The sequence below is a fragment of the Streptopelia decaocto genome (genome assembly GCF_964273445.1).
Source record: "Streptopelia decaocto genome assembly, chromosome: 1".
NCBI lineage: Eukaryota > Metazoa > Chordata > Aves > Columbiformes > Columbidae > Streptopelia > Streptopelia decaocto.
Window position 1 is genome coordinate 1,437,199 of NC_138663.1, and position 16,565 is coordinate 1,453,763.

At 64.7% G+C, this 16,565-nt stretch overlaps 1 protein-coding gene across 1 annotated transcript in view; it reads right to left on the reverse strand.

Annotated features, from left to right (window-relative positions):
- The window catches only part of FLNC (filamin C), a 69,491-nt gene extending 53,280 nt beyond the window's left edge, over positions 1 to 16,211 (reverse strand). The window contains exons 1-8 of the mRNA XM_082057927.1: positions 14,683 to 16,211; positions 9,915 to 10,163; positions 8,098 to 8,195; positions 6,534 to 6,684; positions 4,896 to 5,014; positions 3,983 to 4,060; positions 2,882 to 3,044; positions 539 to 739 (exon numbers count right to left, since the gene is read on the reverse strand). Of these exons, the coding sequence (XP_081914053.1) occupies positions 539 to 739; positions 2,882 to 3,044; positions 3,983 to 4,060; positions 4,896 to 5,014; positions 6,534 to 6,684; positions 8,098 to 8,195; positions 9,915 to 10,163; positions 14,683 to 15,019 (1,396 nt within the window). The 5' untranslated portion in view covers positions 15,020 to 16,211. The remainder of the gene's footprint in view (positions 1 to 538; positions 740 to 2,881; positions 3,045 to 3,982; positions 4,061 to 4,895; positions 5,015 to 6,533; positions 6,685 to 8,097; positions 8,196 to 9,914; positions 10,164 to 14,682) is intronic.
- Positions 16,212 to 16,565: the final 354 nt, after the last annotated feature.

The window sequence follows — 16,565 nt, forward strand, 5'->3', positions numbered from 1 at the left end:
ACACTCTGGGGACACCGTGGGGACAGAAGGTGCTACGGGGACACCCTGGAGTATAAGTGACCCATGGGGACACTCTGGGGACAGAGGCTGCTACAGGGACACCCTAAGGGTGCTGTGGGGACACTCTGGGGACATGGGGTCCCTAGGGGCATAAGGGACCCATGGGGACACCCTGGGGACACCCTAGGACATAAGGGTGCCATGGGGATACATTGAGGACACAGGGGTGCCATGGGGTCCCCAGGGGCATAAGGGACACATGGGGACATGCCGGGGACACCCTAGGACATAAGGGTGGCATGGGGACACATTGAAGACACAGAGGTGCCATGGGGTCCCCAAGGGGACACCCTGGGGACAAGTGGGTGCCATGGGGTCCCCAGGGGCATGAGGGACCCATGGGGACAGAGGGTGCTCTGGGGACAGGGCAGGCACAGGGGTGTCAGGGCCACCACGGGCACTGGTGGGTGCCATGGGGACACAGTGGGACTGACGGGTGCCACGGGGACAGGGTGGGGACACCCGGGACAGCTCTCACCTTCAGACACGTTGACGGCGAAGGGACTCTTGGGGATCTGGGCGCCAGCGTAGGTGACACAGATGGTGTGTGTCCCCTCCAGGACGGGCCGGTAGGTGCAGCGGAAGATGTTGTCCCCCTTGTCCTCCAGCATCACCTCCACCGTGTCCCGCCGGCCCTGCGGGTCCACGATCACCACGCCCACGTCGCCAGGGCCAGCGCCTGCACCACCAGGACATCGGGTCAGCGTCACCAGGCCAGGCCATGGCCATGTCGCCAGGAGGACATGGCCACAGAGCCACCGCGACATCCATCCCATAGCCATGTCACCATGAGGATATGGCCACAGAGCCACCACGACATCCATCCCATGGCCATGTCACCATGAAGACATGGTTCCAGTGTCACCAGGCCAGGCCATGGCCATGTCACCATGAGGGCAGAGCCACAGAGCCACCACAACATCCATCCCATGGCCATGTCATCATGACAACATGGCCTCAGAGCCACCAGGCCAGGCTATGGCCATATCACCATGAGGACATGGCCACAGAGCCACCACGACATCCATCCCATGGCCATGTCACCATGAGCACATGATTCCAGAGCCACCAGGCCAGGCCATGGCCCTGTCACCATGAGGACATGGCCCCAGTGTCACCAGGCTAGGTCACGGTCATGTCATCTTGAGGACATGGCCACAGAGCCACCACGATATCCATCCCATGGCCATGTCACCATGAGGACATGATTCCAGTGTCACCAGGCCAGGCCATGGCCATGTCACCATGAGGACATGGCCACCGAGCCACCACAACATCCATCCCATGGCCATGTCACCAGGAGGACATGATTCCAGTGTCACCAGGACAGGCCATGGCCATGTCACCATAAGGACATGGCCACCGAGCCACCAGGCCAGGCCATGTCATGTCACCATGAGGACATGGCCACAGAGCCACCACAACATCCATCCCATGGCCATGTCACCAGGAGGACATGATTCCAGTGTCACCAGGACAGGCCATGGCCATGTCATCATGAGGACACGATTCCAGTGCCACCAGGCCAGGCCATGGCCATGTCACCACAAGGACATGGCCACAGAGCCACCAAGACATCCATCCCATGGCCATGTCACCATGAGGACGTGGCCCCAGAGCCACCAAGCGAGGACATGGCCAGAGAGCCACCACGACATCCATCCCATGGCCATGTCACCATGAAGACATGACTCCAGAGCCACCAGGCCAGGCCATGGCCATGTCATCATGAGGACACGTTTCCAGTGCCACCAGGCCAGGCCATGGCCATGTCACAAGGATGACACGGCCACAGAGCCACCACGACATCCATCCCATGGCCATGTCACCATGAAGACATGGTTCCAGTGTCACCAGGCCAGGCCATGGTCCTGTCACCATGAGGACATGGCCCCAGAGTCACCAGGCTAGGTCATGGCCATGTCATCATGAGGACATGGCTCCAGTGTCACCATAAGGACATGATTCCAGCGCCACCCATCCACGTAATGGCCATGCTAACAGGAGGAAGTGTCCCCAGAGCCACCAGGCCATGCCACCAAGAGGACATGGCCACAGAGACACCACAACATCCATCCCATGGCCATGTCACCATGAGGACATGACCCCAGTGTCACCAGGCTATGTCACGGCCATGTCACCATGAGGACATGGCCACAGAGCCACCACGACATCCATCCCATGGCCATGTCACCATGAAGACATGATTCCAGAGCACCAGGCCAGGCCAGCATGAGGACACAGGCCCAGTGCCACCAGGCCATGGCATGGCCATGTCATCATGAGGACACCAGCTCAGTGCCACCAGGCCAGGCCACCAGGAGGACGTGGCCTCAGTGCCACCCAACCATACCATGGCCATGCTGTCATGGGGACATGGTCTCAGAGCCACCATGGGGACATGGTGCCAGTGCCACCCAGCCATCCCATGGCCGTGCCACTATGGGAATAGAGCACCAGAGCCACCAGGCTGTGCCATCTTGAGAACATAACATCATAGCCACCCAGCACCACCATGGCCATGTCACCGTGAGGACATGGGCCCAGAGTCATCAGACCACACCATGGTCATGCCACCAAGAGGGTGTGACCTCAGTGTCCTCAAGACACACCATGGCCATGTCACCATGAGGACGTGGCCCCAGTCCCGCCAGGAAACACCATGGCCATGTCACCATGAGGACACGTCCCCAGTCACACCAGGCCATCCCATGGCCATGTCACCATGAGGACATGGCCCCAGAGCCACCAGGCCACACCACGGCCATGTCACCATGAGGACACCCCTCAATGCCACCACCCCGCCACGTCCCCAGCCCACCTGCGGTGTAGATGTCGAAGTAGGTGGGCTTGTTGGCCACATTGCCCACGGGCTCCAAGCCAGGCCCACGTGCTGTCACTTTGCTGGCGTCCCCCAGGGCCATGGCCACGTTGACACCAAAGGGGCTCTTGTCGATGTTCTGCCCCGCAAACAGCACTGTCACCTGTGGGGTGAGGGGACAGAGGGGGACACGTCACCCAGGGCCACCTGGCACCTCCAGGACCTCATACAGGGACACCAAGGTCCCCTCAACATGGCCTGGAGGGACCTCCAAGTCACCTCATGGGACCCCCAGTGCAACACCCAGGGGACCCTCATGTGACAGTCCTGGGGACACTTGTGGACCACTCCAGAGACCCCAATGCAATGGCCAGTGGAGACCCTCATGGGCCCCAAGGGACCTCCAGAATGTTCCTGAGGGACGCCCAAGGTCACCTCATGGGACCCCCAGTACAACATCTCAAGGGACCCTCTTGTCACATCCCTCCAGGGACCCCAACTCAATGGCCAATGGGGACATAAATGGGACCCCCAGGGCCCCCCAACATGGCCCTGAGGGGCCCCCCAAGGTACCCCCCTAGTGTAACAGCTCAGGGGACCGACATGTGACACCCTTGGGGACACTTGTGGACACCCCAGGGACTCCAACTCAATGGCCAATGGGACCCAATGGGACCCCCAAGGTCACCCCAGAACGTCCCTGAGGGACCCCCAAGGTCCCCCCAGTTCAACATCCCTGGAGACCCTCATGTGACACCCCAGGGGACACTTGGGGACCTCAATGGGACCCCAATGCCATGGCCAGAGGGGACCAAATTGGAAACCCCAAAGTCACCCCAATGTGGCCCTGAGGGACCCCAAGTTCCCCTCATGGGACCCCAGTACAACACCCCAGAGGACCCTCATGTGACAGCCATGGGGACGCTTGTGGACCCCCCCAGAGACCCCAATGCAATGGCCATGACAGGGGACCCCAATGGGACACCCAAGGTCACCCCAAGAACATCCCTGAGGGACCCCCAGGGTCCCCCCCAGTGCAACACCCCAGGGGACCCTCATGTGACACTGCTGGAGACCCCCCATCCTGGGGACACTCCTCACCTTGTGCAGCCCCCCAACCTTGGGGACATAGGTGACACTGTACGTCCTCTTCTTGTCATTGTTGGGCACCACCTTGGCCTGGAAACGGGGAGGGTAAACCCCAAAAATGAGCTCCGGGGGACCCCAGACATGGGGACGGGGGTTATGAGGGGACAGGGGACATGGGGATTGGGGACAGGGGATGTGGGAACATGGGGACAGGGACAGGGGGATGTGGGGACAGAGCACATGGGTAGGGGACATGGGGTAGGGGACACAGGTGCCAGAGGGACACACTGTGGTCAAGTGCAAGGTGACATGGGAGGGAACAGGGGTTGGGGGGCACAATGACAGGAGACATGGGGAGGGGACAAGGGGTGGGGACACTATGGCCAAATACAAAGTGACACGGGGGGGAACAGGGGGTTGTGGTGACAGGAGGACAAGGGCAGGTGACATGGGGGACATGGAGGGACAACATGGCCAGTGCAAGGGTGGCATGGGAAGGGGACATGGATGCTATGGGGGGGACACATAGGGAAGGGGACACAGATGCCATAGGGACACACCATGTCCAGGTACAAGGTGACATGGGGTAGGGGACACGGGGGACGGCGGGGACTCCATGGGCAAGTGCAAGGTGACATGGGGAGAGGACATGGGGTAGGGGACACAGGTGCCATAGGGGACACCATGGCTAGGAAAAAGGTGACATGGGGAGGGGGGACATGGGGACAGGGTGACAGAAGGACATGGGGAGGGGGCACAGCGGGGACATGGGGACAGGGTGACAGAAGGACATGGGGAGGGGACATGTGGGGACCCATGGCCGCCCCCATGCCCAGGGACCCCCTTGGACCACCAAGGTCCCCTCCATCCCCGGAGGCGCTGGAGACCTCCCGTGGGGACCCCCGTGGGTGTCACCCGCCGGTACCTCCTCGGTGTGTCCCTCGGGGTCCTCCACGTAGACCAGCACCTCGCCCACCCCCGCGTCCAGCGTCTCCACCGTGAACTGCGCCGGGCGCAGCACCACGTTCCCCTGCGGCTCGATCCCTGGGGGGACACGGGGTCAGGGGACACCCCCAGACCCCCCCCCCCGCGGGGGACAACCAGCCCTGGGACCCCCAAACCCCCCCCAAAGTGGGACATCCAGGTGGCACTTGGAGGTGACAGGGTGGGCATGGGGGGACTCTGGGGGTCACCATGTTCCCCTGCGGCTCGATCCCTGGGGGGACACGGGGTCAGGGGACACCCCCAGATCCCCCCGGGGGGGACAACCAGCCCTGGGACCACTGGAACACCCAGAACTTGGGACACACAGGTGACCCAGGTGGCACTTAGAGGTGATGGGGGGACATGTGGGGACCCTGGGGGTCACCATGTTCCCCTGTAGCTCAGTCCCTGGGGGGGTCACAGCATTAGGGGACACCTCCAGACCCCGCCCGGGGGTGACAACCAGCCCTGGGACCCCCAAACCCCCCCAAACTGGGACATTCAGGTGACATTTAGAGGTGACAGGGTGGGCATGGGGGGACCCTGGGGGTCACCATGTTCCCCTGTAGCTCAATCGCTGGGGGACACATGGGGTCAGGGGACACCCCTGGACCCACCCCCGGGGGGGACAACCAGCCCTGGGACCCCCAAAGCCCCCCCAAAGTGGGACATCCAGGTGGCATTTGGAGGTGACAGGGTGGGCATGGGGGGACTCTGGGGGTCACCACGTTCCCCTGCGGCTCGATCCCTGGGGGGACATGGGGTCAGGGGACACCCCCAGACCCCCCCGGGGGGGACAACCACCCTGGGACCCCCAACCCCCCCCCCAAAGTGGGACATTCAGGTGACAATTGGAGGTGACAGGGTCCCCTGTCCCCATGTCCCCCATCCCCATGTCCCCCTGCTCCCATGTCCCCCTGTCCCCTGTCACTGTCCCTGTCACCATGTCCCCCTGTCCCCCAGTCCCTGTGCCCCACACCCCCATGTCCCCCCGTCTCTGTCCTGTGTCCCAATACCCCCCATCCCCCTGTCTCTGTGCCTGTCCCCATGTCGTGCGTCCCCATGTCCCTCATCCCCATGTCCTCCTGTCCCCTGTCTCTGTCCCTGTCCTGTGTCCCCCTGTCCCCATGTCCTGCATCCACATGTCCCCCATCCCCATGTCCTCCTGTCCCCTGTCTCTGTCCCTGTCCTGTGTCCCCCTGTCCCTGTCCCCATGTCCTGCATCCCCATGACCTCCTGTCCCCTGTCTCTGTCCCTGTCCTGTGTCCCCATGTCCCACATCCCCATGTCCCGCATCCCCATGTCCCCCTGTCCCCATGTCCCCCTGTCCCCATGTCCCCCTGTCCTGCATCTCCATGTCCCCCATCCCCATGACCTCCTGTCCCCTGTCTCTGTCCCTGTCCTGTGTCCCCCTGTCCCCATGTCCTGCATCCCCATGTCCCCCATCCCCATGTCCTCCTGTCCCCTGTCTCTGTCCCTGTCCTGTGTCCCCCTGTCCCTGTCCCCATGTCCCCCATCCCCATGTCCCCCCATCCCCATGTCCCCATGTCCCCCGTCCCCCTGTCCCCCCGTCCCGTACCAGGCCCGTAGGCCCGCGCCCGGCTGGGCTGCGGCTGCTGCGCCCTCAGGGGCGCCCCCGGTTTGAGCTTGGCCTTGGGGAACTGGGACAGGTACGTCATGACCGAGTGCTCGTCCACGTTGGGGTCCACGATCTCCTCGGGGGCGATCACCTGGGGGACACGCGTCAGCACCCCCGGCACCCTCACCGGGGTGGCCTCGGGGGACCCCAACCGCCCCGACCCCCCCCAACCGCCCAGGGGCACCCTGGGGACCCCCATATCCAGGGACATCCTGGGGTCCCCCCAATGACCCCTGCCCCTCCCCAACCACCCAGGGGCACCTGGGGACCCCATATCCAGGGACATCCTGGGGACCCCCATTCACCCCTGACCCCCCCCAACTGCCCAGGGGCACCCTGGGGACCCCATATCCAGGGACATCCTGGGGACCCCCAACCGCCCCTGCCCCTCCCCAACCACCCAGGGGCACCCTGGGGACCCCCATATCAAGGGACACACCAGAGACCCTCCTGCACCCCCAGGGACACCCCCACAATCAGGGACCCCCCAGAAATCCCCTTGCACCCCCAGGGAACCCCCAGCTACCCCCAGGGTACCACCCATGCTCAAGGACCCCCCAAGAAACCCTCTGCACCATTAGGGTGCCCCTCAAGCCCAAGGACACCCCAGGGACCCCCCACCCTCTGGGACCCCCCCAGAGACCCCCTTGCATCCCCAAGGACTCCCCAATATCTATGGACCCCCCTATGCTCCCAGGGACCCCCCCACGCCCATGGGACACCCCATATTCAGGGAGACTCTGAAGACCCCCACTGATCCTCCGGGACCCCCCCCCAAACTCAGGGACCCCCAGAGATCCCCATGCACCCCCAGGGACCCCCCACTGTACCCAGGGACTCCCCAAGCTCAGGGACCCCCCCCAGTATCCCCAGGGACAACCCCCCATGCCCAGGGACACCCCAGGGACCCCCCCCAGTACCCAGGGACCCCCAGAGACCCCCGAAGTCCCCCCCCCAATGCTCAGGGACAACCAAGGGACCCCCTGGTACCCCCAGTCCCCTGCTTCCATCCAGGGACTCCCTAAGACCCCAGGGACCCCCCAGGATCTCTATGCACCCCCAGGGACCCCCTGAAGACACCCCCACCCCCCCATGCTCAAGGACACCCTGGGGACCCCCCCCGCACCCCCAGGGACCCCTCCAAGTCCCCATCATGGAACCCGCTGCCTGGGGCAATTACCTGGGGCACAGTTGCCCCCCAGTGCTCCCAGTGCCCCCAGTCCCCATAACCAGTGCACAGTTGCCCCCCAGTGCCCCCAGTCCCCATAACCAGTGCACAGTTGCCCCCAGTGCCCCCAGTCCCCATAACCAGTGCACAGTTGCCCCCCAGTGCCCCCAGTCCCCATAACCAGTGCACAGTTGCCCCCCAGTTCCCCCAGTGCCCCTAATCCCCTATACCTGGGGCACCGTTGGCCCCCAGTGCCCCACACCCTGTGCGCAGTTGCACCCCCATTGCTCCCAGTGCCCCCCATTGCTCCCAGTGCCCCCCCAGTGCCCCCAGTACCTGCGGCACGCCCAGCCAGTCGTCCGCCTGCTGCATGGCCTCCCGTGCGTTCTGCACCGGCTGGTTGGGGTCCCAGTTCTGCCAGTCCGGGCACAGCCCTGGGGGGGACGGGGGGTCAGAGGGGCACCCCCCATTTCCCACATAGACAGGGCACAGTTGCCCCAGTGCTCCCCCAGTGTCCCTTACCCAGGACACAGCTGTTCACCAGTGCCCCCAGTGCCCATACCTGGTGTGCAGTTGCCCCCCAGCACTCCCAGTCCCTTTACCTGGGGCACAGTTGCCCCCCAGTGCTCCCAGTGCCCCTAATCCCCTATACCTGGGGCACTGTTGCCCCCCAGTGCTCCCAGTGCCCCTTACTGGGTGCACAGTTGCTCCCAGTGCTCCCAGTGTCCCTTACCCAGTACACAGTTGCCCACCGGTGCTCCCAGTGCCCCCCCAAATCCTGAATAACCCCCCAAACCCCCATAGCCCCCTCAGTCCCCTATACCTGGTGCACAGTTGCCTCCAGTGCTCCCAGTGCCCCTTACTGGTGCACAGTTGTCCACCAGTGTCCCCAGTGCCCTTACCCAGTGTCCCCGGTGCCCCCAGTGCCCTTACCCGGTGTCCCCAGCATCCCCAGTGCCCCCAGTGCCCTTACCCGGTGTCCCCAGTGCCCCCAGTGCCCTTACCCAGTGCCCCCAGCACCCTTACCCAGTGCCCCCAGTGTCCCCAGTGTCCCCAGCGTCCCCAGCGTCCTTACCTGGGGCGCAGTTGTCCACCAGTGCCCGCAGCGCCCTTACCCAGTGTCCCCAGTGTCCCCAGCGCCCTTACCCGGTGTCCCCAGTGTCCACAGTGTCCCCATGTCCCCAGCACCCTTACCCGGGGCGCAGTTGTCCACCAGTGCCCCCAGCGCCCTTACCCAGTGTCCCCAGTGTCCCCAGTGTCCCCAGTGCCCTTACCCAGTGTCCCTAGTGTCCCCAGTGTCCCCAGTGCCCCTAGCGCCCTTACCCGGTGTCCCCAGCGCCCTTACCCGGTGTCCCCAGTGTCCCCATGTCCCCAGCGCCCTTACCCAGGGTGCAGTTGTCCACCAGCGCCCCCAGCGCCCTTACCCGGTGTCCCCAGTGTCCCCATGTCCCCAGCGCCCTTACCCGGTGTCCCCAGCGCCCTTACCCGGTGTCCCCAGTGTCCCCATGTCCCCAGAGCCCTTACCCGGTGTCCCCAGTGTCCCCAGTGCCCCCAGCACCCTTACCCAGTGTCCCCAGTGTCCCCATGTCCCCAGCGCCCTTACCCGGTGTCCCCAGTGTCCCCATGTCCCCAGCACCCTTACCCAGTGTCCCCAGTGTCCCCAGTGTCCCCATGACCCCAGCGCCTTACCCGGGGCGCAGTTGTCCACCAGCGCCCCCAGCGCCCTTACCCAGTGTCCCCAGTGTCCCCAGTGCCCCCAGCGCCCTTACCCGGTGTCCCCAGTGTCCCCATGTCCCCAGCACCCTTACCCAGTGTCCCCAGTGTCCCCAGTGTCCCCATGACCCCAGCGCCTTACCCGGGGCGCAGTTGTCCACCAGCGCCCCCAGCGCCCTTACCCAGTGTCCCCAGTGTCCCCAGTGCCCCCAGCGCCCTTACCCGGTGGCCCCAGTGTCCCCATGTCCCCAGCGCCCTTACCCGGTGTCCCCATGACCCCAGCGCCTTACCCGGGGCGCAGTTGTCCACCAGCGCCCCCAGCGCCCTTACCCAGTGTCCCCATGTCCCCAGCGCCCTTACCCAGTGTCCCCAGTGTCCCCAGTGTCCCCAGTGTCCCCAGCGCCCTTACCCGGTGTCCCCAGTGTCCCCATGTCCCTTACCCGGGGCGCAGTTGTCCACCAGCGCCCCCAGCGCCTTGCCGTCCCTCCAGTCCTTGTTGAAGTTGGTGATGGGCAGCTGCGGGACCTTGTTCTGGATCCAGCCCAGCAGGCGCTGCTTGGGGGTCTGCGTGCGCCCGTCCTCCTCCTCCTCGTCCTCCCAGATGGGCATGGAGATGGAGTAGTGCAGGATCAGCGTCCACACCAGCCCCAGGATCAGCTTCAGGTTCCCATCCACAATGGCCTTGCTGTCTGTAGAGAAACGGGGGCGTCAGGGGACCCCAAAACCCAGCTGGGGACACCCCAATACCCCAGGGAATGCACAGAGTCCCTGTCACCCCAGCACCGGGCTGGGGACACATGAACACCCTATGACCAGCTTCAGGGTCCATCCACGATGGCCTTGCTGTCTATGGGGGGACGGGGAGTTGGGGGACCCCAAAATCCAGCTGGGGACACCCAATGCCCCAGGGGTCCCCAGCACCCCAGCACTGGGCTGGGGACATCTCTACAATGGGTTGGGGACACATGAACACCCCAGGATCAGCTTTGGGGTCCATCCACAATGGCCTTGCTGTCTGTGGGGGGACGGGGGGGTTGGGGGACCCCAAAACCCAGCTGGGGACACCCAATGCCCCAGGGAATGCACAGAGTCCCTGTCACCCCAACACTGGGATGGGGACACATTAACACCCTATGACCAGTTTCAGGGTCCATCCACGATGGCCTTGCTGTCTATGGGGGGTCGGGGGACCCCAAAACCCAGCTGGGGACACCCAATGCCCCAGGGGTCCCCAGCACCCCAGCACCAGGCTGGGGACACCCCAACACCCCAAGATCAGCTTCAGGTTCCCGTCCACAATGGCCTTGCTGTCTGCGGGGGACGGGGGGTTCAGGGGACCCCAAAACCCAGCTGGGGACACCCCATGCCCCAGGGAATGCACAGAGTCCCTGTCACCCCAACACCGGGCTGGGGACACATGAACACCCCAGGATCAGCTTTGGGGTCCATCCACAATGGCCTTGCTGTCTGCGGGGGACGGGGGGTTCAGGGGCACCCCAAAATCCAGCTGGGGACACCCAATGCCCCAGGGAATGCACAGAGTCCCTGGCACCCCAACACCGGGCTGGGGACACCCCATGAGCAGCTTTGGGGTCCGTCCACGATGGCCTTGCTATCTATGGGGGGACAGGGCGGTCAGGGGGACCCCAAAACCCAGTTGGGGACACCCTATGCCCCAGGGGTCCCTGTCACCCCAACACCGGGCTGGAGACACCCCAGGATCAGCTTCAGGGTCCATCCACGATGGCCTTGCTGTCTATGGGGGGATGGGAGGTCAGGGGAACCCCAATACGCAGCTGGGGACACCCTAAAACCCCAGGGAATGCACAGAGTCCCTGTCACCCCAGCACTGGGCTGGGGACACCCCCACAATGGGCTGGGGACACATGAACACCCCAGGATCAGCTTCAGGGTCCATCCATGATGGCCTTGCTGTCTGTGGGGGGACAGGGGGACCCCAATACCCCAGGGGTCCCTGTCACCCCAGCACTGGGCTGGGGACACCCCAGGGCACATGCAGGGGGACATCATGGGCACCTCGGGGGTTCCCTGTCACCCCAGCATGGGGAGGGGTCCCTGGCACCCCAGTACCAGGCTGGGGACACCCCAGGGCACACACAGGGTCCCTGTCACCCCAGTATGAGACTGGGGACACCCCAACACCCCACGGCACGTGTGGGGGTCCCTGTCACCCCAACACTGGGCAGAGGACACCCTGACACCCCAAGGCCCTGTCACCCCTATCCACCCCTGCACCCTGGGGGTCCCTGAGCCCCCAAAACCTTGGGGACACCCCTCAGCACCCTGGGGGTCCCTGAGCCCCCAAAACCTTGGGGTGCTCCACCCCCGCACCCTGAGGTGGCTCCCACAGCACCCTGAGGGATCCTGAGCCCCCCAAAACCTTGGGGACCCCCCACAGAACCCTGGGGGTCCTTGAGTCCCCCAAAATATTGGGGTGACCTCCAGCACCCTAGGGGTCCTTGAGTCCCCTAAAATATTGGGGTGCCCCCCCGCACCCTAGGCTGTTCCCACAGCACCCTGGGGGTCCCTGAGCCCCCCAAAACCTTGGGGTGCCCCCCCAGCACCCCGGGGGGGTCCCCGGTGCTGGGGAAACTGAGGCAGAGCGCTGCTGGAGGGGGAGGGGAGCCCCAGGCATCCCGGCCCCTCCCCCACCGCCCTGCCGAGAGGACCCAGGCGTCCGGGCCCCTCCCCCTCCCCTCCCACCCTCCTCGGGCCGCAGAACGAACCCAGGAGTCCCGGCCCCCTCCCCCGCCACGAGGAGGGACCCAGGCGTCCGGGACCCCCCGCCCCGTCCAGCCACGAGCGATCGTGTTTCGGGCACATGGGGGGAGGAGGGGCAACATCTGGGGGGGGGTCAACATCTGGGGGACAAGGACACACCGGGGGGGTCACAAAAGGGACATTGGGGGATCCCTGGGGGTGCTCAGACCCCCCCACGGGGTCTGGGGGAGCAAGGGGGGACACGAGTGCGTGTGCAAGGGGGGGCACACGTGTGTTTGCTCCCCACGCAAACAAACAGCCACGGCACACGCGTGTGGTTGTGCACAAGTGTGCAAGGACCCCCCTGCACGACTGCAGTGCGAGCCGGACCCCCCCTGCACACCAGCCTTGCACGGCCCTCGCACGAGGGACACGGCCCTTGCACACTCAGCCCCAGCCCCACTCGTGCTTGCGTGTTGCCCCCTTGCACACTCACCCCCCAGACCTCGCACACTCGTCCGTCACCCCCTTGCACGCTCATATTTCACACCAACGCCGCCACCGTTTCTCCCCTTGCACACTCATCCCTCGTTCCTCTGACCTTGCACACTCATTCCTGTCACCCCATCCTTACACACTTGTCCCTCATTCCCGGTTGCCCATTGTCTCTCTCCTTGCACACTCGTCCTCATCCCATCACCCCCTCCCTTTGCACACTCGTCCCTCACTCCCACATGACCATCACTCTCACCTTTGCACACTCAGCCCTGTTCCCATCCCTCCATGGCCCTGTCCTTGCACACTCATCTCACACTCCCATTTGCCCATCAGCCTTGCACACTCATCCCTCATTCCCATGTGCCCATCACCCCTCTCCTCACACACTCAACCCTCACCCCAACTTGTCCATGACTTCTCCTCTTGCACACTCATCCCACACCTCCATCACCTTCACCCTTGCACACGTGTTCCTCACTCCCCGATGTCCATCGTTTCTCCCCTTGCACACTCATCCTCACTCCCAGGTGTCCATCACCCCCTGCCCTTGCACACTCACCCCTCATTCCCACTTGTCAGTCATTCCCACTTTTGCACACTCATCTCCAGACTCATTCCCACTCTTCCATGACCTCTGCCCTTGCACACTCATCCTTACTCCCACATGGCCAACATCCCCACCCTTGCACACTCGTCTCCAGACTCATTCCCACTTCTCCATCATCTCCACACTCGCACACTCATCGTCCTTCCCACGTGTCCACCACCACCCTTGCACACTCATCATTCCATTTCTCCCCTTGCACACTCATCCTCATTCCCAGTTGTCCATCGTCTCCACCCTTGCACACTCATCCCTCATTCCCACATGCCCATCACCCTCACCCTTGCACACTCATTCCCAGTTGTCCATCAATCCTGTCCTTGCACACTCACCTCATCCCCACATGTCCATCAGCCCCACCCTCGCACACTCATCCTCATTCCCACGTGCCCATCAAACCCCTCCCCTTGCACACTCATTCTCATTCCCAGTTGCCCATCACCTCCACCCTCACACACTCACCCTCATTCCATCAACCCTCCCCTTGCACACTCATCCTCATTCCCACGTGCCCATCAACCCTTTCCTTGCACACTCCTCCTCATTCCATCACGCCCCTCCCCTTGCACACTCATCCTCATTTCCCCCGCGCCCATCACTCTCTCACGCTCACCCTCACCCCTTTCCTTGCACACTCCTCCTCATTCCATTCACGCCCCTCCCCTTGCACACTCATCCTCATTCCCACGTGCCCATCAACCCTTTCCTTGCACACTCATCCTCATTCCATCACGCCCCTCCCCTTGCACACTCATCCTCATTCCCCCGTGCCCATCACCCGATCACGCTCACCCTCACCCCTTTCCTTGCACACTCACCCTCATTCCATTCACGCCCCTCCCCTTGCACACTCATCCTCATTCCCACATGCCCATCAACCCTTTCCTTGCACACTCATCCTCATTCCCCTGTGCCCATCATGCTCACCCTCACCCCTTTCCATGCACACTCACCCTCATTCCATCAACCCTTTCCTTGCACACTCCTCATTCCATTCACGCTCCTCCCCTTGCACACTCATCCTCATTCCCACGTGCCCATCAACCCTTTCCTTGCACACTCATCCTCATTCCATTCACGCCCCTCCCCTTGCACACTCGTCCCCATTCCCACGTGCCAATCAACCCTTCCCTTGCACACTCATCCTCATTCCCCCGCACCCATCACCCTCTCACGCTCACCCTCACCCCTCCCCTTGCACACTCATCCTTATTCCCACGTGCCGATCAACCCTTCCCTTGCACACTCGTCCTCATTCCCACATCCCAATCAACCCTTCCCTTGCACACTCGCCCCCATTCCCCCGCGCCCATCACCCTCTCACGCTCACCCTCACCCCTTTCCTCGCACACTCCCCCCCCCGCCTTGCACACGCGCCCGCTCACCGATGGACACCAGCTTGATGTGCTCCCTCTCCAGGAACTCCAGCGCCACCGACACGTTCTCCAGCTTCATCTGTCGGAAGTTGGGGCGCGGGTGGTACTTGCGCCCCATCTTCTTCTGGCTCAGCACCTCGAGCAGCGCGATGAGGCGCAGCCCGTCGCTCAGGTCGCGCTGCAGGTCCCCGATGCGCTTGTGCACGCACTTGAGGTGCTCGTTGCACCAGCGGGTGAACGTGTTCTGCTGGATCTTCTTCCACGGGGCGTCCTCGGCCAGGTCCTTCTCGGTGGCCGGGAGCTCCTCGGGCTCCTCGCCCGCGGGGGGGTCGTACGTGGAGTTCATGGTGCTGGGTGGTGGGTGCTGTGGTGGTGGGTTCCTGCTAGAGGGGGCTGTAGACCAAGGCTCTGCGAGGTGTCCTGGGTGAAGGTCCCGGTGTCCTGGCTGGGGGGGTCCTGGCTCACTCCTGGTGTCCTCAACAGGTCCTGGGTGGGGTCCTGGGGCAGTGGTGGGGTCCTGGGTCAATGTGGGTGCCCCGGGTGGGGTCCTGGGGACAACGCCGGGGCTGGGGGACGGTGTCCTGGGTCAGTCCTGGTGTCCTGGGTGGAGGTCCCGGGTGGGTCCCAATGTCCTGGGGTCCTGAGTGAGGGTCAGGGGTGGGTCCCGGTGTCCTGGGTGGGGGTCCTGGGTCAGTCCCGGTGTCCTGGGTGGGGGTCCTGGGTCAGCCCCTGTGTTCTGGGTGGGGGTCCCGGGTGGGTCCCAATGTCCTGGGGTCCTGAGTGAGGGTCCCGGGTGGGTCCCGGTGTCCTGGGTGGGGGTCCTGGGTCAGCCCCTGTGTCCTGGGTGGGGGTCCCGGTGTCCTGGGTGGGGGTCCTGGGTCAGCCCCTGTGTCCTGGGTGGGGTCCCAGTTGCCGGTGTCAATCCCGGTGGTGGGGAACGGTGTCCCGGGTCAGTCCCGGTGTCCCGGGTGGGGGTCCCGGCTCGATCCCGGTGCCGGTTCCCGGTGTCCTGGGTCAGTCCCGGTGCCGGTTCCCGGCGCCCGGGGGCTGTTCCCGGTTCCCGGGGTCCGTTCCCGGATCCCGGGGCGGAGCGGCGGCTCCCGGTGGGGTCCGGAGTGGTTCCCGGTGTCCGGGTCAGTTCCCGGTCGGTTCCCGGTGGGGTCCGGAGCGGTTCCCAGTGGGGTGCAGGGGCCGGAGGGGGCTCCGGGTCGGTTCCCGGTGGGGTCCGGGTGTGTTCTCGGTTCCCGGTGGGGTCCGGAGCGGCTCCCGGAGCGGTTCCCGGAGCGGAGCAGCGGTTCCCGGTGGGGTCCGCGGTCAGTTCCCGGTTCCCGGTGGGGTCCGGAGCGGCGTCCGGGTCGGTTCCCGGGGTCGGTTCCTGGTTCCCGGTCGGTTCCCGGTGGGGCGTGGGGTCCGGAGGAGGCACCGGGTGGGTTCCCGGTGGGGTCCCGGGTCGGTTCGCAGTTCCCGGAGCGGAGCGGCGGTTCCCGGAGCGGTCCGGGTGGGTTCCCGGAGCGGAGCGGCGGTTCCCGGTGCCGGGGGCGGCGAGTGGCGGCGCCGGGGGCGGCGGCGGCTTTAAGCGCTGCCCGGCCCGTCCCGCCCCGCTCGGCCCCGCGGCTGCCGCGGGAGGGGCCCGGCCCGGGGGGGCCTGACAGCAGCCGCTATTTATAGACCCGCAGGCACCGCGGGGCCGGCACCCCGAACAGCGGAGCACCGGCACCCCAAACAGCGGCACCCCGAACCCACAAACAGCGGCACCCCAAACAGCGGCACCCCAAACAGGGGCGCCCCGAACCCCCAAACACCGGCACCCCAAACACCGGCACCCCAAACACCGGCACCCCAAGCAGCGGCGCCCCGAACCCCAAACACCGGCACCCCAAACAGCGGCACCC